Here is a 26,869-nt window from a genome sequence, read left to right as displayed (position 1 = left end):
CTACACTCCACACAAGCACTTTCAGAAAAGGCTCTCCCGACACTTAAATATATACTCGATGTTAACAAATTTCACTTCTTCAGAAACACTTTCCATGCCATTGCCAGCCTACATTTTGTATCCTCTCTACTTTGACCATCATCACTTATTTTGCTCCCAAATAGCAAAACTCCTGTCTACTTTAAGTGTCTCATTCCCTAATCTAATTTGCTCAGCATCACCTGATTTAATTAAACTACATTCCATTATCCATGTTTCGCTTTTGTTGATATTCATCTTATATCCTTCCTTCAAGACACTGCCCATTCTGTTCTGTTGCCCTTCCAGGTCCTTTGCTGTATCTGACAGAATTACAATGTCATTGGCAAACCTCAAAGTCTTTGTTTCTTCTCCATGGATTTTAATTCCTACTCCAAATTTTTCTTTTGTTTCCTTTACCGCTTGTTCAATATACAGATTGAATAATGTTGGGGGTAGGCTACAACCCTACCAACTTGGTAATTAGTAAATTCTAAAAGCTGCTATGCATAGGTAGGTGGAACATATTGTCATGCATTTATTTTCTGAAACATAGTGGTTCTCGTAGAAAAGAAACCTTCAGCTCATCTCAAAATTGAAAACTAAAACACTGCTGTTTGAACAGATAAAAGTATTTAATTTAATTTATACTAATGTAAAGTGAATCAGATAGCTCCCATGTTTAGAAAATATTAAACACACACACACACACACAGGTACATTTAAAAAGAGTGTCAGATTTATGCAGGAAATACTTACTGGCTGAACAGAGGGATGTGGCAGAGTGGAAGAGACTGGACTCGCATTTGGATGGATGGTAATTCAAATCTGCATGTGACCATCCTGGCTGAGGTTTCCTGTAGTTTCCCTAAATTGCTTAAAGTGAATGCTGGGCTGATTCTTTTGAAAAGGACATGGCCAATTTCTTTCCCCATCCTTTCTGTGTCCAAGCTTATGCTCTATCTCCAATGGAAGTTAAGCCGTTATCTTCCATACTATTACTGGCCAACACTAGAAAAAAGTTTTATAAACTTATGACCGGAAACACACTTGACAAGAGAGAGACCATTCTGTCCTGTGATATCCATCTATCTGCTGACTCTACAGGTAACGTTCTGAGCAGTTACCACTAGTTCTGACCCTTCATTCTGTCATCTTTCTCAAAGACTCATGAACTTGTTTGAACATACCAAACTATTGTTGGATTTGGTAACATGGGCACTATCTATTGAAAAGTATCAGGATAGACTCGTGTAATACGGTATTGACCACTAGATATAATGAGACCAAACCCACTAGCATAAAAGGAGGAGGGAGAGAGTATTGTGTTGTCAGTAGAGAAAATGTAATAGCAGAATGGGTCAGACAGAAGTGCTCAGTGACTTCAAATGGGGACTAGTCATTGGATGTCACCTGAGTAATAAACTCCTCAGGAACATTTCAACTCTTCTAAAACTGTCAGTCGACTGTTGATATGACTGTGACATGGAAGTGTGAAGAAACTACCATAGCTAAACCAAAACCAGGCAGACCTTTTTTTTTACTGATGGTCAGGGACTGTTGAGCACAGTAGATGTGTCTGCAAAAAATTACATAAAATCAATGGAAGAAATAACTCGTGAGTTCCAAAGTGCTACCAGCAGTCCAGGTAGCACAGTGACGGTACATAGAGAGTTCAAAAGAATGTGATACAATAATCAAGCAGCACCTTATAAGTCACACATTTCTGTAGTTTGTGCTAAGCAACACTTGAGAAAGTGTAAAGAGTGTCACCACTGAACAGTGGATGACTGGAAATGAATGATTTGGAGCAGTGAATCAAGTTAATGAAAGGGTTAGGTTTGCCAAATACTTTGAGAACATTATTTGCCATCATGTATAGTTCCAACAGTGAAGTACAGAGAAGGTGATGTTGCAGTATAAAATGTTTTTTGTTGTTAGTGTGTGGTCTCCTTATTGCACTGAAGAAAGTACTAAATGTGGAAGGATATGAACACATCGTAAAACATTGTTTACTGTCTACAGTAGCTGGACAGTTCTGAGTCAATGATTGATTGTATCAGCATGGCAAAGCACCCTGTCATAAAACAGCATATGCAAGGCAATGGTTTGTGGACAGTGACATTCCTGAAATTGGCTGGCCTGCCCAGGGTCCCAACTTGAACCCAAGTCTTGTGATGAGTTAGAGCGTCGACTTCACTCCAGACCCCAGTGTACAATGTCACTACCTCCTATGGTTTTGGGTGGTGAGGAAGAATGGGCTGCTATTCCTCCACACACATTTGGACACCTCATTGAGTGTCCCCCACATAGTTCAAGCTGTCATAAAGGTGAAGCATGGACAGAATCCGTTTTAATATCCACCAATAGGTGTCCAAATACTTTTGATTGGATACTGTGTGACACACGTTCCTTCAATGTTTGCATCTTGTCAGTGGATGTTGGATATAGCAGTGCCTTTAAATATACCCACAACCAGAAATCTATGATACTAAGTTCGTGTGAAGAGGTAGACCATGGCACTGGACCATCTTTAACAATCCATCGCTTGTGTGTGTGTGTGTGTGTGTGTGTGTGAGAGAGAGAGAGAGAGAGAGAGAGAGAGAGAGAGAGAGAGAGAGAGAGAGAGAGAGAGAGTGAGAGTGTGCATATGCGCACCCACATACATGTGCATGTTAGAAATATTTATACTAGGTGTAGAAATCACCTGATGCACTTCGTGCAAAATCAAAGCTGTTGTCTTTACGTCAAAGTAATATTTGTTATCTAGCATGGGCAATTTGTTGCACAGAAATTTCTTTCCCCATCCTTCCTGTGTCCAAGCTTATGCTCTATCTCTATTCTTCAAATCTATTAGCAAAAACATAATCTAATATGGTGTCCCTGTGGCCTGAAAATATGCACAAGTTGTAAGTGGTATGGATAAAGTAACTGCTCGGCAGAATTATCTATCAAGAGTGTGTCCAGTTCTTTGTGCATGTTTTATGATTATCTTCTTCTTATTGCAAAACTTGCTCTTCCATATCTGGCATGCAAATTGTGCAAGATCTGCTGCTATTTCTTGTCTTCGGTGCAAATGATACTGTCTCTGCAAGTTACTGGAACAACCTGCTGAACTTTTTTCTAGATGGTGTATGGCACTCACATTGTTGTATAACACAAACCACAAATGCTTCTCAATTAATTCCATTAGCTAATCGTTGCAGAAAGCAGTAGCTGGCATTTCCTGCTTGGAATAATCAGACTTCGTTTCACCGTTTATGGTGTTCAAACTTCAGGGAGTATCTAATCTCATTTTGATGCTACCACAACCTCAAAACAATAAATACACAATGGGTGATGTAGGAGACAGTTGTAAGAGCTTTGTCTGACAATAGTGTCACAGTGAGAGGACAAAACATGGAGACACACAACCAGTAAGAAATTAGCATGAACAGGATGACAGCCCACATTACTGAGTGTTGACCCTTCTCATCAAATGCAAAGTGGCCTATATATCAATAGGTATTTATTTCTAGAAATTAATGTTCGTTTTATCCCTCCCCTCTTCCCCATACCTCCATAGTCTCGAGCTGTACTATTCTCCTGTAAGAGTATGATACACTTTTCTTTATAAACAGCTTGTATATTTCATTTCAGTCACTAATGTTTGTTTGACCTATTAATGTAAGCTGATAATAACTAAAAGGGTCATCACAATACCAGATGTTTTTAAGAAATGACATAGTTTAAAGACATCATTGTGCTTTTCATTCCCCTTCAAAATATAGTGGCCTTCAAGCATGGAAGGAGCACATACTATGTTTGTAGCATGAACTCCAAAGCCTGATATAAAAAAGTCATGATTTTTTAAATATGTGCATCCACATGCTTGTGGAAATACGTCAAGAAGTGCCATATGAAGCTGTCCTCTCATGGGATGTGGAAGTGCAAGTGGATGAGGAGCCAGTGATTGCAAGTTCATGGAATTCCACATTCCACTACACTGTGAAGTATGAGATGAAGAACAGGACATGTCAGAATTTTGCCTCGTGGAGAGGAATATGGCCTGTGAGATATGACATCATTTTTACATCACAAACATAACTTAGGAGCTGCTATATTGTATGGAGTTAAACTTCATGTTTGGAAGTTGTTCCATTTTCTTCTTCTTCTTTTTATTATTATTATCATTATAGAGTATGTAACATTAATATAAGCTGTTTCAAAGTATCAGTAAATTGGGGCTCTTTTGAAAATGCTTCATTTTAGGTACAATTTGTTACAAGAGAGTGACAGGAAGCTACATATCTGTAGTTGAAGGCTTCCTGTACTTGATGTTGTTAGCATTATGACTTTAGTGCTACGAAAATATACTGCTTCAGTGCGCGCGCGCACACACACACACACACACACACACACACACACACACACACACACACCATCAAGCAAGCACACCTCACACCTCTAATTCCGGCATCTTGGGCCAGAATGCACCAATCACATGGGATGCAAGCAACAAGCAACAATCTGAAGGGGGCTGGGAAGGGGAGGGGATAGTAGTGTACAGTTGGGGAGAGAGACGAATGCTGTCTGGTGGAGTGTGCTGGGACTAGACTGCCAACAGGCTCAGAGTTAGGAGACCATGGGGTGTGGAGGTGGGCAAAAAAAAAGGAAGAGGAGTGGGGAAAGACAGTGGATGTATTGGCAGAGGGCTGTAAATAAACAGGGTGGGAGGTGAGAATCGGGAGCAGATGGCAGGATGGGGGGAGAGGGGGGGGGGACACTGTTGGGTGGAGGTTGAGGCTGTGATAATTATGGGAGCAGAGAATGTGTTGTAAGGATTACTCCCATCTGCACAGTTCAAAAAAGCTGATGGTGAGGGAAGGATTCAGATAGCTCGGGTAGTGAAGCAGCCATTGAAATTAAGTGTGTTACATTCAGCTGCATATTGTGCCACAGGGTAGCCTAATTTGGTCTTGGCCTACACTTTGGTGGTGGCCATTCATCCTGATACACAGCTGGTTGGTAGTCATATCAATATAAAAAGCTGTGCAATAATTGCAGCAGAGCTGGTAAATGATGTGGCTGCTTTTGCAGGTGGGGGTAGGATAAACCTATGACAGGAGTGGAATAGGAAGTGCTGTTTGGGTGGATTGGGCAGGTTTTGCACCTTGTTCTTCCACAGAGTTATGATCCTTGTGGCAAGGGGTTGGGATTGGGTGTGTCATAGGGATGGACTAGGATGTTATGGAGGTGGGTTGACAATGGAATACCACTTGGGTAGGATGCCCCACATTTCAGGGCACAATGACAGGTAAGCCTTGGCAAACCATATGATTCAGTTGTTACAGTCCTGGGTGGTACAGGGTGATAGTAGGGGACACCCCTTTGTGGCCGGTTCTTGGGGCTGGTGGGAGGATTGGGATTGGGAGTGTGAGGGGAAATGGCTCGGGATATCTGTTTGCAGCTAGGTCTGGGGTATAGTCCCTGTCCAGGGGATAGTACCTGTCTGTGAAGGCCTTGGTAAGACCCTCAACAGACTGAGTAAGGGAGTTTTTGTTATGCAGATATGCAATCCCCAGTGACCAGGCTGTACGGGAGAGATTTTTTGGTGTGAAAGGGATGACAGCTGTCAAAATGCGGGTACTGGTGGTGGTTGGTAGGTTTAATGTGGCCAAAGGTGCTGATGGAACCATCAGAGAAGAGGTGGTCAACACTCTGGGTGGAGGAGGACCACGTGACGAAGATGGGAGAGATGATGTTGAAGTGGTGAAGGAATGAAGGTAGGGTGTCTGGGCCCTGAGTCCAGACCATGAAGATATCACCAGTGAACCAGAACCAGACTAGGGGTTTGGTGTTTTGGGATGCTAGGAAGGTCTGCTCCAGACGCTCAAGATAAAGGTAGGCATAGGAAGGTGCCATATTGGGGCCTGTGGCTGTGCTGAAGATTTGTTTATGTACCTTCTCTTCAAATCAGAAGTAGTTGTAGGTGAGGATAAAGTTGGTAAGGTGTATGAGGAATGAGGTAGTGGGTTTGGGGTCTGAAGGACTTTGGGAAATGCAATGTTTAGTAATGGTAAGATCATGGGCATGAGGGGTGTTGATGTATAAGGAGGTGATGAGTAGGGAACCAGGAGGTTAAAGGGTGGGGATGGTGGAGAGTCAGTGAAGAACGTGGTTGGTGTCTTTGACATGGTATGCTAGATTACAGGCAATTGGTAGGAGGTGTTGGCCAATGAGGGCTGAAAGTGTTTCAGTGCGGGCAAAATAACCAGCCACAATGGGGTGTTCAGGATTGTTGTGTTTATGGGGGAGCATGTAGAATGTGGATTACAGGGTGTCAGGGGTGAGGAGGGAAATTGATTCAGGGGAGGTGTTCTTGTAGGGCCTAAGGCTTTATGCAGGGATTGGAGTTTGTGTTGGACTTCTGGGATGGTGGTGAAGGTTGTGGCCAAAAGCCTGTAAATATCTTTTAACAGTGCCTCTCTGCAACTTGACGTGTCTTATTTACGGTAAGTAGCAATCTGTCTTTTCCTACGTTGTTGTATTCCTTCCTGGAGTTTCCATTGTTTGAAACAATGACTTTTGTTGATACAGTCTTTACACAGTGTATACTATATATGGAGGTCTGGCTGTCACATCAAAGCCATGGTGTAGTTTGTAGCATGATGACGTGTGAGAAAGAAAGGTAGCAGGCGCATGTCCTCCACCTTCCAGACTTTTAGGAAAGTATTATAGTTCTTTCTTATTAATTTAACAGATGTATTATTTGTTACATAGGCCAATGATTGGAATCTTAACCGTGGCAGCCAGTATATGTTAGAAAGTAAATGCAAGCTACAGACTGGAAGGTTTTCCCGTTATGAAACTTCCATGTAAAATATATGTACTTAGTCCCTATTTTTTATGGATTGCTTCACATTTTTATCTTGCCAGTAAATATCATTTTTGGTGATGATGAGCAGCTACAAAAGAATCTCCTTTCCCATACAAACAAAATTACGAAACTAATCTAAATCTTGAAATCTGTGCGATGACATACGTTACTTCAGAGTGCTGGTAGTGAAAGCAACATTGAGAACATGGATATTATACCTGCACTAGCTGACATTAGACACTGTACATTAACTATATTCAATGTAAAATCAAAAAAGGGATGAAAATTTGATAGAGTTAATGAATAACTTCTATAGTATGTGTCTCAGATGATTGCACAGCATTATGTAGTGTTCCTCTTCTGGCAATTTGCTGCTCAGGTCATCAAGAAGCCCAGAATCTTCTTCATGATTTTCTCAGCATTCATGATAGAGTTAACAGACAGTTTTATGTGTGTATATTTTTGTAAAGAAACTGTGATTTACATGGAAGATGGAGCCAGGAACTCCTGTTGAAGCATGCTGTGGTCACAAATTGCAATGACGAGTATGTTAATGAGATGCTGCAGGTCATTTCAGAATGTGCAGCAACCACAACTTGCACCACATTTGGTGTGCTTTGCAATGAGGAACATGTCCCATATGAGGATGGTTTAACTCATAATGGAAGCAGATTTGTTGAATTTAGAAAGTGTGAAGACTTGGATCATAGTTATATGAAAAAAAGCACAGACAGAGTCTTGTTACAAAAAATGGGAGCTGTAGAATTAAGAACAAGTTAGATGTAATAAAGAAACTTATAGATGTTAAGATTCCAACAAATGCAAAGTTAGTATCCAGTGATGCACAAAGCTTGTTCACAAGCACTCCTGTGAAAGATTGTGTAGTTATTGTGTCACAAACATTGTATTTGCACTTCATTAATCTAGAACAACGTATGAGTATAGTTAGTAAAGCAGAATGTTGCTTAGATCAAAATTATTACTGGCTTTGAAGGAACTTATCATCCCCCTTGCTAGCAGAAATGTTCATGGGCAAGTGGGAGAGTGATTTTCTTAAGAGTGAACCACTGGAAAACCTTGTTTTGTATTGCTACATATAAGTCAATGGTATTCTGTGTATGTGGAAAGGTTCCACTAGATGACTTCATAAATTCTTGTAAAATATGAACCGGTGGCGGACCAATATGGGGATTAATATGGAGTTAGGCAGTTCCACTATGAAGTTCCCATGCATCAACTTATAGATAGAAAATAGCAACCATAAATTTAAAATTTCTTAAGAGAAGCCTTTACCAACACGTTCATCCCAGCTTCTTCTGAACATCCAACAGCCTACTACACTCCTGGAAATGGAAAAAAGAACACATTGACACCGGTGTGTCAGACCCACCATACTTGCTCCGGACACTGCGAGAGGGCTGTACAAGCAATGATCACACGCACGACACAGTGGACACACCAGGAACCGCGGTGTTGGCCGTCGAATGGCACCAGCTGCGCAGCATTTGTGCACCGCCGCCGTCAGTGTCAGCCAGTTTGCCGTGGCATACGGAGCTCCATCGCAGTCTTTAACACTGGTAGCATGCCGCGACAGCGTGGACGTGAACCGTATGTGCAGTTGACGGACTTTGAGCGAGGGCGTATAGTGGGCATGCGGGAGGCCGGGTGGACGTACCGCCGAATTGCTCAACACGTGGGGCGTGGAAGGTGCACGTGCCCGTCGACCTGGGACCGGACCGCAGCGACACACGGATGCACGCCAAGACCGTAGGATCCTACGCAGTGCCGTAGGGGACCGCACCGCCACTCCCCAGCAAATTAGGGACACTGTTGCTCCTGGGGTATCGGCGAGGACCATTCGCAACCGTCTCCATGAAGCTGGGCTACGGTCCCGCACACCGTTAGGCCGTCTTCCGCTCACGCCCCAACATCGTGCAGCCTGCCTCCAGTGGTGTCGCGACAGGCGTGAATGGAGGGACGAATGGAGACGTGTCGTCTTCAGCGATGAGAGTCGCTTCTGCCTTGGTGCCAATGATGGTCGTATGCGTGTTTGGCTCCGTGCAGGTGAGCGCCGAAATCAGGACTGCATACGACCGAGGCACACAGGGCCAACACCCGGCATCATGGTGTGGGGAGCGATCTCCTACACTGGCCGTACACCACTGGTGATCGTCGAGGGGACACTGAATAGTGCACGGTACATCCAAACTGTCATCGAACCCATCGTTCTACCATTCCTAGACCGGCAAGGGAACTTGCTGTTCCAACAGGACAATGCATGTCCGCATGTATCCCGTCCCACCCAACGTGCTCTAGAAGGTGTAAGTCAACTACCCTGGCCAGCAAGATCTTCGGATCTGTCCCCCATTGAGCATGTTTGGGACTGGATGAAGCGTCGTCTCACGCGGTCTGCACGTCCAGTACGAACGCTGGTCCAACTGAGGCGCCAGGTGGAAATGGCATGGCAAGCCATTCCACAGGACTACATCCAGCATCTCTACGATCGTCTCCATGGGAGAATAGCAGCCTGCATTGCTGCGAAAGGTGGATATACACTATACTAGTGCCGACATTGTGCATGCTCTGTTGCCTGTGTCTATGTGCCTGTGGTTCTGTCAGTGTGATCATGTGATGTATCTGACCCCAGGAATGTGTCAATAAAGTTTCCCCTTCCTGGGACAATGAATTCACAGTGTTCTTATTTCAATTTCCAGGAGTGTATTATGCAGTATTCCACCACATGATCCACCCTCTGCTTTCTGCACCAATGTTCCAAGAAGACCATGACCTGGAACTTAAGATATTAATAATAGCCACAAATGATGAATTTTTATCCAAAATTATGTACAACATTCTCAACAAAAAAAGGAGCAAGCCAGATCCCAACCATACCCACTGAACAGTGTAGGTGTACAAGAAAGGCTTCTCTTAAGAAATTTTAAATTTATGGTTGCTATTTTCTATCTATAAGTTGATGCATGGGAACTTCATAGTGGAACCTGGTTCAATAATTTAACCCAGAGTGTGGCAACCAGTGGATTGCTCTTAAAGTCAAATACTCCAGTTGTTACGTATGTTATAGTGTAATTCATACCTCAGTTATGAGCCTTTTCAAGTATACTGAGTGTTTATGTTTAGGAAAATGTGGTCACTTAACAACATTCTGAGAGATACACAAACTAAACAGTTGCTGAAGAACTCGTGCACTATGAAAAGTGGAACTCAGCGACTCTCTAATAAACAAGACAGTCAGTGGACTGATGTTCATTGGACTCCTCATACCCTAGAAAGAGGAGTCTATGGAATTGAGACAGTGCTGATCACCTCTTTTGACAGCTTCAGTATGCTTGACCAGGAATTTATGAACTAGACATCAAATCATTAACATCAGATTCTGGGAGCCATTTTTGAAATGTTAGCTGTTGTTTGTCTGTTGTATTAAGCTGCAGCTGTGAAAGTTGGAAGGTTAAGTCTACTTTGTGATGAAATTGTGTGTGAAGCTTCATGTCTCACACCCAAACCTCCAGATGTCAAACACTAAGATCGGTATCAAATGTTGTGTGTCGATAGAATATCAACCAAAATATCAATTTAGTTCATGCTGTGTGCTGTCATCCAGTAGAACATGTGTAAATGGTAATTAAAAGTAACACACAACTGCAGAATATAGGAAAAGTATATCCGTGAGATGTGATCTCAAGGTGCGTGGTAGGTGAGTTGATAGACTGTTAGATTATTGTACAGAACATCCTGTGTTTCGATCACACTGGTGACAATTTCATTAAAAATAAATAAATAAATAAATAAAAAATAAAAATAAACAGTTTACACTTGAAATTGTTATATGTGAGAACATTTTTCTGACACAAAAAAGATGTTTCAAAGTTTGTAGCAATGTTCATTTGGCAGTCTGCTTTCGGTTCATTAGATGAAAGTAGCAAACCTATAGCGTACATTTGTGTTGATAACACCACACCTATCTACACAAATGTTTTCTATAGGTTTGCTGCTTTCAACTAATGAAGCAAAAGCAGGCTGCCAAAAGAACATTGCTACAAACTCCAAAACATCCTTTTACATGTCAGAAGAATATTCTTCCATATAATTATTTCATGCATAAACAGTTAAAAAAAAAATCATCATCGGTGGGTTGCGAACTCGGGATCTTTAGTACGAGAATCTGGCGCTCTACCAATTATATTTATTTATTTTTTTTAAATGTCATTTTGTTAGTTATTGTTCATTATATCACTGATTCATCCAATGAGTTTTTTAATTTCTTTTTCAATTTCTTTTGTTACAGAGGTCTGATAACCCTCTGACCGAAGACACTGAGCTACCGTGCAGATGTTCAGTTCACGTATCATAGATTTTTTTATATTTACATCTCATAGATATGCTTTTGCTATATTCCATACTTTTGTTGGTACTTTTAATTATCTTTTACGTGTCTTGTACTGGACAACAGCACACAGCATGAACTAAATCAGTGTTTTGGTTGATACTCTATCAACACACAGTGTTTGGTAGCGATCTGAGTGTCTTGACATCTGGAGGTTTGGGTGTAAGTACTGCATAAATGTTCTCTAACATCCAGTGCACTTCTATTTGTTAGCTTATTACAGAGGAATTATGAGAGGCAGGCATTTTCCAAAGATATGAGATATTAATGACTGAACAATAGTGGAAGAAGCCTTCACTGACAGTTTGCAGCTGAGTATAAGTAAATATATCAAGGTCCAGTTTTTCTGAAGCTACAGTGAATAATGTGGTGAATTTTCTGATGTACACCAGCGATTTTTAATGTTTATAGCTACTGACTTATACACAGAAATTTTTAACCTTCCGATAGGTGTACCTTCTGCTCGGACAAGGGAGATCGTGCATCTCTCACAGATGTCAGTTGTTGTTAATAAACTTTATGTCTTCTTAAACATTAAATTTTTATAATAAAAGTAATATTAGGTATTATTCATGGGCTATACCAGCAACAACAAGGTAAAAAATTTATTTAAAAATAAAGTTATGTTTCAGAACACACATTTTCTTCCCACAGCTTCTCGAGGTACTGATACCTACTTTCTGTGTACAGATGTCAAATTTGTACAGTATTATGCTTGAAATTTTGGTTTCTCAATTTATAAAAGTTATTTGGAAGTTGAAATACAATCAATGCAAACATTCCTTGAATGATGTAAAGAAAACATACCATCTATATATCTCACATTTGAAATGGGTGATTACTTAGAAGCTGAAACACAATCATTGCAAACATTTCTTGAGTGCTGTAAAGAAAAAACTCTCCACGTATTTCACATTTGAAATGGGTGATTCTCATTTTCTTATTAACTAAACATGGCCTACATCTCTTCTTCAGAGTCTCCCAAGGTTCTTCTCCTCCTTTTTGTAGCTGTTGGTGTTCATCTTCTGTGTGCAACACATTTAAAACATTTGTACGGAGGTCTCCAGTGACTTTAGTACTTCTCCTTTTTACATGTTCTTGCACAAGTTTTTTCAGAAGACATTTGAAATGTTTTCTTCTTTTGAGATTATTGCTGGTGTTTTCTTTCCAGATTATAAATGAATTTATGGCAGCAACGTTCGTCATTGGAAAAAAAAAACACACCACCAGAGGCCATCGCTTTGTTTTTCTTGCAATGTTCAAAGACCCACAAAGTTTGTCAACAGTGTCAATGCCTCCTTTTGTGTGATTGTAGAAAGTTATAATTTCTGGTTTCTAGAGATTACCTGTTCCTTCATAGAATTTTCCATTGTTGTTAAGGCTGGATATCAACAAAACATTCTTGTACTTTTTTAGCATGTATGAAACAAGTGTTGCCTCCTTGTGAAAATCAGACAGACTTGAGTGGCTCTCTCACTTTCTGGTCACTGTGAATTTTGGAGGAATCTGAGGCTTATTTTTACGTAATGTGCCAATGTATGAAATTTTTTTTATGCCTATTCCTTTACCAAATCATAATCTATAAACCAATTGTCAGCCATGACACTTCTCCCACTGTAGAAAATGGGTGCTGCTAACCTTTTCAAAATGTTGAATGGTTTATTGCTTACACTAAATGGACCTTCTGGTTGGGTTCCAGTGCGTATTTCCGTTGTTGTTGTTGTTGTTGTTGTTGTGGTGGTCTTCAGTCCTGAGACTGGTATGATGCAGCTCTCCATGCTACCCTATCCTGTGCAAGCTTCTTCATCTCCCAGTACTTACTGCAACCCACATCCTTCTGAATCTGCTTAGTGTATTCATCTCTTGGTCTCCCTCTACGATTTTTACCCTCCACGCTGCCCTCCAATGCTAAATTTGTGTACCCTTGATGCCTCTGAACATGTCCTACCAACCGGTCCCTTCTTATAGTCAAGTTGTGCCATAAACTCCTCTTCTCCCCAATTCTATTCAATACCTCCTCATTAGTTATGTGATCTACCCATCTAATCTTCAGCATTCTTCTGTAGCACCACATTTCGAAAGCTTCTATTCTCTTCTTGTCCAAACTATTTATGTCCATGTTTCACTTCCATACATGGCTACACTCCATACAAATACTTTCAAAAACGACTTCCTGACACTTAAATCTATGCTCTATGTTAACAAATTTCTCTTCTTCAGAAATGCTTTCCTTGCCATTGCCATTCTACATTTTATATCCTCTCTACTTCGACCATCATCAGTTATTTTGCTCCCCAAATAGCAAAACTCATTTATTACTTTAACTGTCTCATTTCCTAATCTAATTCCCTCAGCATCATCCGACTTAATTCGACTACATTCCATTATCCTCGTTTTGCTTTTGTTGATGTTCATCTTATATCCTCCTTTCAAGACACTGTCCATTCGATTCAGCTGCTCTTCCAAGTCCTTTGCTGTCTCTGACAGAATTACAATGTCATCGGCGAACCTCAAAGTTTTTATGTCTTCTCCATGGATTTTAATACCTACTCTGAACTTTTCTTTTGTTTCCTTTACTGCTCGCTCAATATACGGATTGAATAGCCTCGGGGAGAGACTACAACCCTGTCTCACTCCCTTCCCAACCACTGCTTCCCTTTCATACCCCTCGACTCTTATAACTGCCATCTGGTTTCTTTACAAATTGTAAATAGCCTTTCGCTCCCTGTATTTTACCCCTGCCACCTTCAGAATTTGAAAGAGAGTATTCCAATCAACATTGTCAAAAGCTTTCTCTAAGTCTACAAATGCTAGAAATGTAGGTTTGCCTTTCTTAATCTTTCTTCTAAGGTAAGTCGTAAGGTTAGTATTGCCTCACGTGTTCCAACATTTCTACGGAATCCAAACTGATCTTCCCCGAGGTCGGCTTCTACCAGTTTTTCCATTTGTCTGTAAAGAATTCGCGATAGTATTTTGCAGTTGTGACTTATTAAACTGATAGTTCGGTAATTTTCTCATCTGTCAACACCTGCTTTCTTTGGGTTTGGAATTATTATATTCTTCTTGAAGTCTGAGGGAATGTCGCCTGTCTCATACATCTTGCTTACCAGATGGTAGAGATTTGTCAGAACTGGCTCTCCCAAGGTCGTCAGTAGTTCTAATGGAATGTTGTCTACCCCCGGGGCCTTGTTTTGACTCAGGTCTTTCAGTGCTCTGTCAAACTCTTCACGCAGTATCACATCTCCCATTTCATCTTCATCTACATCCTCTTCCATTTCCATAATATTGTCCTCAAGTACATCGCCCTTGTATAGACCCTCTGTATACTCCTTCCACCTTTCTGCTTTTTCCTTCTTTGCTTAGAACTGGGTTTCTATCTTAGCTCTTGATATTCATACAAGTGGTTCAACACCATATAAATGATTTTAGAGTGCGATTAACAAATGTGTATAAACTTTAATGTACATGTTACAAGCTCAGACTATAAGCAAGAAACGCAGCACCCAATAAATGATTGTGTAATTATCTATTTATTTATAGTGAAGCACTTCAACCAGTTTTTTGAGAAGGGGTATGTTATTGGTGTTGCTTTGTGAGCAAACAATGAAGTGCTGATAGTTTATTGCGCTAGCCTCAGTTGTTTTTTCCCATGCATCCTGGAAAACAAGTCACTGAAGGTGAGCGAATAATGTTTTCCTGCTCTTGTAGCACTTATTGTTCTACCCTGAATTGTTCCCCTTTCAATCAAACGTGTTTGTAGGATCTTTGTGTTATAGTCGTAATCAGCTGTCTAGAGTAAACATGCTGCTGAAAGAGCTGTGAAAGCTATTGCTTTGGTGGGAGATGGCCACAGCATGCATTACGTTGTAGAAGTGTTAAGGACTACACCTACCACGATTTCCAGAGCTATATGGAGGTACAGGGAATCTGTAGGCTTTGCAAGGAGACCAGGCCCGAGTAGAGCAACATCGGAGAGAGACGACCACTTCTTACAATTTCAAGTTCTCCACAACTGTCACATCACTGCTGTTGAAGCACAAAATTGACTCCACAGGTTTGAGTGGTCAATGTTAGTGAGAGAACCATTTGAAGAAGACTGGAAGAAGCCAATTATATGTAGAGAAGACATTCTTCAGGTCTGGGACTCACCTGATAGCACTGCACAGCTCGACTATGTTTCCCAAGGGAACATCTTGGCTGAACAGTACAACAATCAGAGTAAGTGTTGTTCACTGATGAGTTGTGATTTGGGCTCTGATCACACGACAGAAAAGAGAGAGTCTGGAGATGGCCAGGGGAAAATTTCTCTTGCTCATTCTCAACCATGCCTTTGTAAGGGTGGTTCTGTGATGGTGTGGGCAGGAATCAATACAGCTGCAAGGACGTATTTGGTTTTCATGGAGCATGGGAGCCTTAGCACACATCAGAATGAAGAGGAAATCCTTCTGTATCATGTTGTGCCTTTGTTCCATTTATTGGTGACAATTTTGCATTAAAGCATGACAATGCATGCCCACATGTTGTGAGAATTGTGCAAGAGTTCTAGATGAAACATGGATTCATGCTTTGGGTTGGCCTGTCCTAAGCCCTGTTTTGAATCCTATTGGACAGATTTGGGACCGCCTGGCGAGAAGAGCCCATAGCACTATCCACAGATCCTACATGACCTACGGAAGGGGATATGATTCATCAACAAGACATTACCACATTAATCAGGAGCATGCCTGAAAAGTTGAATGCCATCAGTGGTGCAAGAGTTGGCAATACGTGCCTTTGAAGACGTGAACAGAGGTCTCAGAGATCATCTCGGAGGTCTGTGAAGTGAAGTGTGAAGTGAATAACATTGAAACAGACGTGTATTACCTTTATGAGCTTATTCAAAATTTTCATGAAGTGTGCATCTCTGGCTTGATTTATTAAATCTGTTTATATCATCTTTCTTTTTTCATTGTTGGACACTACTGCAATATTCTATCATAAGATAGTGGATCAGTGTCTCAGAAGTGTCATAAATTTAAAAAATATTCAGTTTTAGTAAGAAATTGAAGTGTTGAGTTTTTCATGCTGGCCAGTGTATATATAACATGACGACTGAATCTTTGAAGGAATATGATGTATGTTTAATGTCAGGAGTCTTGTTAATCATCAAAACTGTTTTTTAGTAACGACTTCCTAAGAGCAAATGACAGTCATGATAGCAGGAAATGCACAGGAAATAACTAATTAATATGTTAATAAAGGAAGTAATAAAGGTAACAAACAGCTTGCTGTGTAGTTGTGGCATTGAGTCACCAACAGGCACATAAACAAGAGTGAGACTGATGACAAACTTCGTGATGAATCCTCCTTCATAGCTATCCAAACACATGTACATACACTACCAATTATTTATCTGTAATATAGTTGTGTGTGTGTGTGTGTGTGTGTGTGTGTGTGTGTGTGTGTGTGTGTGTTTTGTAGAAAAATTTGTCTGAAAGTTTAGCAGTGTTCTCAGTCTTGTTTGTGTGTTTGTCAGTGGCTTAATGCCTCAACAGTACTGTGAGTTCTTACCTTTTCTCTTTCCATTATTTATATCCCAGCAAGTAATTTCCATTAACTAGGAACAGAAAAATTTCACAAAAATGGTACCTTGGAAAAAAACAACTCTAAAATGGTTTTTAGTGAAATAATGTGAATTTGACAGTTTTTTTATATACATCACGAAATTTGTAATTTTTTAAATGAAAATATTATAAATGTGAGGATGACAGTCTTTTGATATTAGTTACTCTTAGTTATGTACTGTTAAAATTACATTTAGACTTCTGATCTCCTCAAGGCTGAGGTTCATGTATGGTCTTAAAATGGTAGTTCATTTCATGTATAATTGTCTTTGATCTGATGGCAAAAATAGCTCCAAAGTTAGCAAAAAAAAAAAAAAAAAAAAAAAAACACTGAATTTGTTGAGACCTGATCCCGAATTTGGGAAAAGACCAGTGCTGTTTGCGAAATTCGGCAATGGCAAAACAAATGAATTATTGGCAAATAAAACCAGCACAATATTGGCAAAAAACCAACAACATATTGGGGAAAAAAGACCAGTGTATTATTGGGAAAAGAATTTGCAATATTTGGCCAACAAACCAACACAGTATTTGGTGAAATGAACCAATGTGACATTTGGCAAAATAAACCAATGCGGTGTTTTGCAAACAAACCATGGTATATTTGGCAGAAGCAGCCAATGCCGTATTTGGCAGAAGTGGCCAATGCCATATTTGGCAAAAAAATCCAATGCCACTTTTTTTGTCTGTTTGTGTGTGTGGGTGTGGTGGTGGGGGGCAAGGCTCATGCTGGATTTCCATGTTTGACAAAAGAAAAAAACCAATGCTGTATTCCCATGTTAGGCAAAAAAGACCAACACAGCCTTTGGCAAAAAAAACCAAGGCCACATTTGGCAGAAAATAAAACTGTTTTCGTGTCTCTACCATTGACATATTAAACATTTCATTGTTTTTTGTTTTAGCAGTTGGGTACAAATTGGAAACTACAATGTGTCATCTGGAATAGATGACGATCAAGGGGAACCACTTTCGCTCCAGGCTGTGCCACAGTTCTACAAGTCTCTGTTCTCCGAATGTCGTGCAGGAGTATTTGATCCGCAGTATGACGACTTTTTCCTACCGGATATAGCAGCTATTAATCCTGCACTCGAACTGTGCCGTGCTCTGTTGAGGATTACTTTGCTAGAAGGAGCTGCAGGAGATGGACCTAGCAGGATGGATACAACTGCTGGTTAGTTGTTCATATTTTATTGTCTCTTGCATGTAATAAATTAATGTGTGGTAAATTCCATAACTGCATAAAAATGTTTGTTACACAGAGAGCTGATGAAGGGTTCAATAATTTGCATTGTTGTTGTTGTACATAACAGATCTTAATATTATAGAACACCAGTCCAGAATTATTGCTTTGTTTTGGGGAAGGTAGGAGGAAAGGGGGAAAAGGGGGGGGGGATTTTCACACAGTACATGTCACTCAAAAAAGACTTTCGTTATCCTGTATTCAGGAAAATTCAAACAATAACTTCTTAAGAGCTCAGTATATATTGGTTTTATATCACTACACTGCAGTTAATGGCCCCTCTTTACCCAAGTGAATTTGTTTTCATAAATCCGCTGTTACCATGATTGCCCAAAAATGTAAATTGTAAAGTACCCTGCATGTCTTTGAATTAACTTGGTAGAGGCTGCATTGCTGAGACTTGTGCTGGCTCTGCAGAAGCATGGAGGGATAGTCTTTAGGATTTGTTTTGAAATAAAACACCAAATTGCTTTGGAAATTTTAAAGCTCATCTTTAGTCATACACATGCACACTAGAAGGAAAAAAATCATTGAAAAGAGACTTATAAGGAAAAAACTTGATATTAACAAAGAAATTATGATTCCAAAATTGTTCTATGAGTACCCATTGTGGAAAAAGTAATCAGTGTTGCATTGGATGCCTGTCAAAACTGCTGTGAAATAAATGAAATTGTGAAAGGTAGGTATAAATATCCCTTCTGTTTATTTTGTCTTTTCTGTTTTGCTTGAAAGTTAGTGATAAAATAGAATTTTGTGTGCTCAGATATTGCTACATGAAATTAGGTACAGAGACAACTACATGGACTTCAGCAACAACTGTTTCTCTTTCTATTTAGCGACAGTGAATTGTGTAACATGAGAATCCAATTAATAAGCTTAGTGGAGTTGGAATAAGAATTAAATAAAATCAAATGGGTTACAATATTGTAATCAGAAGTGCATTGAAAATAAGATAAACAAAAGATATTTTTTGCTAATCATTCAAGTTTGTACACAAAGATGCTCACATTCTAACAAGGAGGTGGAATAACTCTTTAGAGAGTTACACAAGCTGATAAATGATAGCAGAGACCTCTACAAGATGAACAGTAGGACAAAATTCACAAACAGTTATTCACTGGATATTTAGAAATATAAAGGCTGGGCATTAGTAGAATTTATTAAGAATAACAACTTGTTTGCCTGTAACTCATTCTACTGTAAAAAAAAAAAAAAAAAATAAAAATAAAAAAAAAAAAAATAAATAAATAAATAAATGGAAAATTGAATTGGTGAGGACCGTAGGGAACCAAAAATAAATTTGTCTGTTTTCTCTAACAATGAAATTATACTGAAAGAGATTGCCCTGAATTACTTTTGAATTTCCAGAAATTGTCAACTCCTAAGGTTCATGGTGAAGTAGCTGGAAAGCAAGAAAGAAGCTGACTTATGAGAAAGGAATTCAGATGTGTGAGTTATGAGAACGGCATTAAGAACTGGAAGGTTTACCAGAGTAAACTAAGCAACAAATTCAGTATATTAGAAAATGATGATTATACATACATAGATGAAAGCAGCAATTATTTTACAAAGAAACTTACACAAACAGCAAAAGATGTTATAGGTATGAAGAATTAAAAGAAAACCTTAAACTGAATGAGGAAATTATTAAGGGGAAGATGAAAGATTCAAGCAAATGTTAATCGGAGCATGGTAGAATGTACTGAATCAAATTAAAACTCTTTTTAAATGTTCTTAAAATGATGTGAGAGGGTAGGATGAAAACTTAGTAAGAGAGTTAATTGAAACAATAGTAGTATATAAAAACACAAGCATAAACTTTACTGGGTAGGCATCACATAATACCAGTTAAGCTGCCAGATGGCATCTAACTGCAACAGAGAAAAAACTATACATTTGAAGATTTTCTTCTGCACTCATGTAGTTCAAGTGATGAATAAATTCTACAAGCATGTGAAGATTACTTGCAGCATTTACATAATTCAAGAGATGAATAGCAATAATGGCTTTCAGAGCTAGTGGCTTCTTTTTCAGGCAGAAGGGTTGAAGAGGTGAAGGAAAATGACTGGAGAGATCTAGGAAGAGGGGTATATTTTGGAAAAGTAACCCAGAACTGCGGGTCACGGGAGACCTACTGGATGGGATGGTCTTCTCATCCTGTCTAGTAAGTCTCCTCTGACCCACAGTTCTGGGTGACTTTGCTGAATTTTACCTTTTTTTCTATATCTCTCAAGTCCTTTTCCTTCACCTCTCTTCCTTCCCCTTTAACACTTGTGGCCAAGAAAAGGAGCCACTGGCTCCAAAAGCTTGCATAATTGTAACCTTCTTTTATAAATTTTTTCATTGATGACAACAGTGCTTTACACAGCCAGATACATTCAATATGTGACCCCTGGCTGCTAAATTTCTGAAGATAGGCATATTTGTCGAATGAAACATGTCAATAAAGCAAAGTTATATCCAACTTGTGGCTGCTCTGTGAGCTTAATTTCTAATGGTTACTGTTCCCCCAGCAGGTGATGCCTCCACTTGATAACAGAGATAGTTGAGAGTAAAAATAATGACATTCCAGGAGCAATGCGAGATGAGATGTACACATTTAAAGTATGAAGAACATATGATGCCTGAAGATCATGGTGTTTCAGTAGAAAAGATTAAACCTGAAGCAAAAGGGGGTGGGAAATAAGCTATTTAATCAAATGCATTTTGTGGGAAGGATCTTGAAAGAGAAAAAATGTATAACAAACAGTTATCTTTACCATTTAATGAAAGCTGTAGAAACTGCCCATATATTAGTTTCAAGCTAAATCATGGGAGAATGACCTACACTGTAATATCAAAAATATGCATCCTTTGTGAATCAAAATCTCCAGTTTATTTCATGTGTGTTTGTTTCACTAACGGCCCATTACTTGTGAATGAGAAGTTACTGTTATAAAAATAATTCTTAAGTATTAGTAAATAAGTGAAACATTTATAAAAAACAATTACAACACAAAAATAGAAATAAGAAAAGGGAAAACCCAAACACATTTTATGATTGTGTATAAGAATGAAAAATGACAACAAATAAGAAGCAGTGCAATGCAGCTCCATAAGACATAATTACAGTTCCACAACTCACAAAGTTCAACATCTGAGTTCCATGGTATTCAAAATTTGGAATGTTAAATTGAAGAAGTCTACTTACTATGTATTCTTAATTGAGACTCATGAGGGAACTGTTATAAGCTGTGTCATTCCTCAAAGATAGATCTACAGCTATGTGCACAATAGGTTATTGGCATTTTGGGGAGATTCTGCACACTTCATAGTTTCACTACGCCCACAAACATCTTGTTAGTTACAAAAATGTTCTCACCAAAAAGTATTGCATTATTATTTCCATTCTATTTATATACCATTTTAGCAATATTTTGATAATTGATATTTCTGTCTACACTATCTCTTAAATGTAAGTAGTACTTTTATTTTTTGTCATTCAGTTTAAGCTTACTTAGGAAATCTTAAAAGTTTGCTAACTGCTAGAAATTTGGTGTGGATTCCAGTGCTCCTTCAGTTAGCGAAACATTTGCTGCCTGAAGACACCACCCTTGGCTTGGCTCACCTGCTTCTGGTGCCAGACATAAACAGGGTGAAGGATTGCCTGGACAGCCTACCTGCCACAGCTATTTCAATACAGATAGCTTGCTATTATTTTGCTCTGACTGGTTATTCTGCTGTTTATGGCTCTCAGTCAGAAAAAACGGCTATTGAGGACATGTTTCTGTATAATCCTTCTGAGGTGCGTATCACCAGTTTGTGTGTTTGTATTCAAGTATGCAGACTAGTTCCTTTTTTACCATTATTATATTTTGTTTATTACATAAAACGGTCACATCATGGATCAGAACGCATGTTAAATTGTAGGTTCCCATATAACTTCTTGAATAAGTCCATTTAAATGTCAAGGTACTTCACTATCACTATGGTGCACAAACTGATCTTTGGGTTGATGGCAGGTTTACCTTGGAAGTTAGTGACTGGGTAGAAACCGAGTGACTGAGATGTTGGTTATTTAACAATTGCTAATAAGTAAGTGTCATAATCACTTGACACCAGTAGCTTTTCAATTTCATAAGTTAGTATGTGGTATGGTAGAGTTACCCCATCATAAATAGTAAACTAATGAATAGGAGAGAAGGAAAGTTGCTACTCACCATATAGCGGAGATGCTGAGTCGCGATAGGCACAATAAAAAATTCACACAATCATAGCTTTCGGCCATTAAGGCCTTTGTCAGCAGTAGATACACACGCACGCACACACACACACACACACACACACACACACACACACACACACACACACACACGCAAGCACAACTTGCACACACATCTGAGACTTGAATGAGAACATGATTGGTCATGGTCACCTTGACCTGGGAGAACGTTGTAGGTTTGGAGTCAGTCAGGCTTTGGAAAGGGTACTGTTCAGCAACAACAAGGCCATGGGTGTTGGGGATGGTAGTGTAGAGGCTAGGTGACTTGAGCAGTGACAAGCATAGTGCTGGCTGGTAAAGGAACAGGATCTGTGGATGGGCAGTAGAGGAAATGTTTGATGTCTTCAGTATAGGATGATAGGTCATGGTTATGCAGAGTGTGGCGGGGTGGGGGTGGGGGGGAGCGAGCGAGAAAGAGAGAGAGAGAGAGAGAGAGAGAGAGAGAGAGAGAGAGAGAGAGAGACACTCAGTGGAGAGGTTTATGGACTGACCTAAGAATTTGAGGAGGGATTGGAGATACGACTCGTTTTCTGGAAGTTACTGTGGCAGGGCTTATAGATGGATGTATCGGACAGCTGGCAGAGCCTTCTGCCAGGTATTCCCTGTGATTCAGAACAACAATGGTGGTGACTTTTTCAGCAGGTAGGATTATAAGGTCACGGTCAGGTTTTAGGCAGTGAATTTTGATTATTTCTTGTTGTTCCATCCTGGACTTTGTGTTGTTTAATGAAGAGACTTGCTTGGAATTGACAAGCATGGAGAGTTGCATGAAACAAATGTTTGTCCAGAAACCACAGCAAAGGTGTGCAGTATTTGATGTGTGCAATGATGCACAGACAAATAGCTGTTTCAGCCGTTATAATATAATAATGTCATGTGACTAGGGCCTCTGTCGGGTAGACCATTTGCCTGGTGCAAGTCTTTCAATTTGATGCTACTTCGACGATTTGTGCATAGATGGGGATGAAATGGTGATGATTAGGACAACACAACACCCAGTCCCTGAGCGGAGAAAATCTCCGACCAGCCAGGAATCGAACCCGGGCCCTTAGGATTGACATTCTGTCATGCTGACCACTCAGCTACCGAGGGCAGATGTTTATTAAAATTAATTAGACTGTTCTAAAAAAAAATTATTATCACTTTACTTTTTGATCCAAGCGGGAGGAGACTGGCTTGCTTGGTTGATGACATAGTTGTCAGAGAAGGAGAGAAGTGGGGTGTGAGTACTGGCTGCAAGAGATGAGATGTGGACCGTGTTTTTGATGAGTAAAGGTAGAGGAGAAAAGGTAGGGTTTTTTTCAGGGGTGGGTAGGGGGGCGGCGGCAGCACCATAGGTACCAGCACTGGGACTCTCGTGACTAGTTATGCCCCTGCATGGAATACTGAAGTAATACCAAGTGAGGTGGCGCAGTGGTTAGCACATTGGGCTCGAATTTGGGAGGACGGCAGTTCAAACCCATCTCCGGCCATCCTGATTTAGGTTTTCTGCGATTTCCTTGAATCATTTCAGGCAAGTGCCTGGATGGTTCCTTTGAAAGGGAAGCTTGTGCTCCGTCTCTAATGACCTCGTTGTTGATGGGACGTTAAACACTAATCTCCTCCTCCTCCTCCTCCTCCTCCTCCTCCTCCTCCTCCTCTTCCTCTTTACTAAAGCTAATACCTAAAGTTGGAACATTGTAACATTAGGTGAAAAACCTCCACAATGGTTCATTTCATATTTGGAAAGTACAAAGCAGGAGGTTATTCACTAAAGATTTTCATCTGACTACTGAACTCACATAATCAATGGGGAGAAGGGTTTGTGGAGGAAGGGGGGGGGGGGGGGGGGGAGCAATTCCAGTCGATTCTGTTCAGGGTTCTGTTGCATAGAGTTTCTGACATGGAGCTCTTGTGATAGGGAAATTTTACTGTACCAGGTAGGCAAATGGTGAGTGAAGACAACCATTTAAATTCTTAGGAGTTGAGAGTGCATGCAGATGAGAGCTTTCTAGGAAGTATCATGTTCAAGATGATGTACAGAAACTGAATGCTGATATCTTCATAATAAGAATAATTTTCTGTGAAACACAGGCTTGCTTACTTCCATCCATTTATCTGCTATGGTATCCTACCTTGGGGCAACTATGTGCACCCATCAAGAAAGTGCAGTCAGGCGAATCTGCTGTTTCAGGTCACAAACTTCGTGTAGGCTGTCTTTCAGGCCTCAGAATGCTAGCTCTACTATCCCTGTGAAAATACCTAATTGTGAGATTTACCATGAACAGTGCTGACTCATTCAGAAGAAGGAACAACATAAATTCAGTGAAAAAGAGACAGAAAACCAAATTTCACTTAAAAAACACTTCCTTAAGTATTGTATAGAAAGGTGTGCAGTACTCAGCAGATTTCATTTTCACTAGGCTTCCACAGAACTGAAAAACATTGAGTGATAAACCCCAAGCTGTCCAGAATAAGTTGAAAGATTGCCTTATGGCACACTAGTCCTGTTTGTACAGGAGTTCCTAACTGTAATTCAGAACTTTATTCCATTATGCATTATTTACTTATACTCTCTCATGATGTTTTTTGGTGTTCTATTAATTTTTTTAGCTTCTTTTGTCTATGAATGTTCTAATCAGCATTCTGTAAACTGTGTACTGACTCATTCCATGATTAAGTGGCATTGACTCAGATAGCCCCACAGGACCAAATAATATATTTCCTACGTGGAATGTTTCCCTCTATTATAACCATATATATGTGTCGTAGCAGGCGGAGAGGTGATACTCCGACGTGGCGCGTCCCAGGTGGCGGATAGGGGGGTCCTCACCAGTTTACTGGCGGACTTGAGCGAAATAAAATAGCTCTCGCGGACCAAACACTAAACAACCTCTACGGCTAACAACCGTAGTTGTAACTCGGAGCTTGCTCCATACAAGGTTGACTACCTTTGAAAGTCAAACATGGAAGGAAATCTTTCAAGGAATAATCCACCGCTTGGCAATAACCAAGGAAGACTGCACTCGGATACGGTGGGCAGTCACCTGAAAGATAACTTGGATGAGTCGGAGCATCTGAAAATACCCAAAACGGACAGACGACCAAAACTCAAGACAGGACAAATAAACTACATTGCGACACACAATATAAATTCCCTCATACAACCAGGCAAACTCAAAATTCTGACGGATGAAATGGATCGCAAGGGGATTCTCATAACTGGACTTCAAGAAATGAGAAATACTGATCAGGAGCCGATAGAGTCACAAGGATATAGGATTTATAAGGGAATACCAGGGAAAAGAGTCATGAAACAGTGTCCACAATTTGGAACAGGATTCGTGGTGAGTCTGAAAATAATAGAGTCCATAATAGAATTTAAAGCACAATCTCCCAGGCTCTCAACATTAACTCTAAAAGCTGCAAATAAAATGTACACAATAATAAATGCCCATGCCCCGACAAATGATAAAAATAATAAAAAAGAACACAGAGAAGAGGTAGAAAAATTTTGGGAGCTCTTAGATCAAACGACGAATAACATTAATAAAAATCACATCAAAATTTTAATTGGAGACTTCAATGCCCAGCTAGGAAGGGAAAAGAGATATAGAGACATAATAGGGAAATGGACAGCACAAAGAAGAACAAACAAAAATGGCATAAGACTAGTGGAATTTTGCAGAAACCATGACATGATCTCAAAGTCGACGTATTTTAAGAGAAGACCAAGTAAACTAAAAACTTGGAAACATCCAGACTGGAAAAAAGGAGACTGGCAACTGGACCATGTCTGCATGGATAAGAATTACCACAAGGAAATTTACAATGTGAAAGTACTGAGAGGGACAGATACCGGATCAGATCATTACATGATAAAAATTAAAATTAAATTAACCCCATTAGCAAAGAAAAAATCCCACCAAAAGAAGAAGAGAACCTATGACCCTCATAAACTGATACAAAATGAGGATTATGAAGCACAAACCAGGGATATAAAAATAACAGATGATCTGGAAGAAATAATTCCCAAATTGAAACAAATAGCTGAACAAGTTGCCCCTATAAATCCAAGGAAAAAACACCAGTGGTGGAACGATGAATGTGATGAAGCAGTGTTGGGTCGACACCAAGCCTGGTTAAGGCATCAAAATGAAAAAACAGAAAAATCATATTTGGAACTCACAAAACAAAGGAAGACAACACAAAAAATAATAAGGAGAGTTAAACGTCAGTACCAAAAAGATATACTTCTAATGATAGAAACAAATAGTGAAAAAACAAACTCAAGAGACTATTACAAAATATTTGGCAGACAATTACAAAGATATGATCCTCCAACATTAATGTTAAAAGATAAAGATAATAACCTAGCCCATAGCAATAGTAAAAATACAGAAATTCTAGCAGAAACATTTAACAAGTTACTAAATTGTGAAGATCCCCCAGAACTTCTTCAGATAAACACAGAAACCCCAATTAAAACACCAGCAGAAAATATAAA

The 26,869-nt window shown here is 39.7% G+C and overlaps 1 protein-coding gene across 2 annotated transcripts in view; it reads left to right on the top strand.

Moving 5' to 3' along the window:
* The window catches only part of LOC124615599 (neuroblastoma-amplified sequence-like), a 414,306-nt gene that overhangs the window by 232,639 nt on the left and 154,798 nt on the right, over window positions 1-26,869 (top strand). The window contains exons 28-29 of one of the 2 annotated variants that reach the window (XM_047143590.1): window positions 17,788-18,053; window positions 21,671-21,906. In XM_047143590.1, the coding sequence (XP_046999546.1) occupies window positions 17,788-18,053; window positions 21,671-21,906 (502 nt within the window). Of the gene's footprint in view, window positions 1-17,784; window positions 18,054-21,670; window positions 21,907-26,869 lie in introns of both variants that reach the window. The other variant, XM_047143589.1, reaches the window with a different exon arrangement.

The sequence above is a fragment of the Schistocerca americana genome, chromosome 5, assembly GCF_021461395.2.
Source record: "Schistocerca americana isolate TAMUIC-IGC-003095 chromosome 5, iqSchAmer2.1, whole genome shotgun sequence".
Taxonomy (NCBI): domain Eukaryota; kingdom Metazoa; phylum Arthropoda; class Insecta; order Orthoptera; family Acrididae; genus Schistocerca; species Schistocerca americana.
The sequence above is the reverse complement of the archived record's forward strand: the minus strand, read 5'-3'. Positions and strand labels throughout refer to the sequence as shown.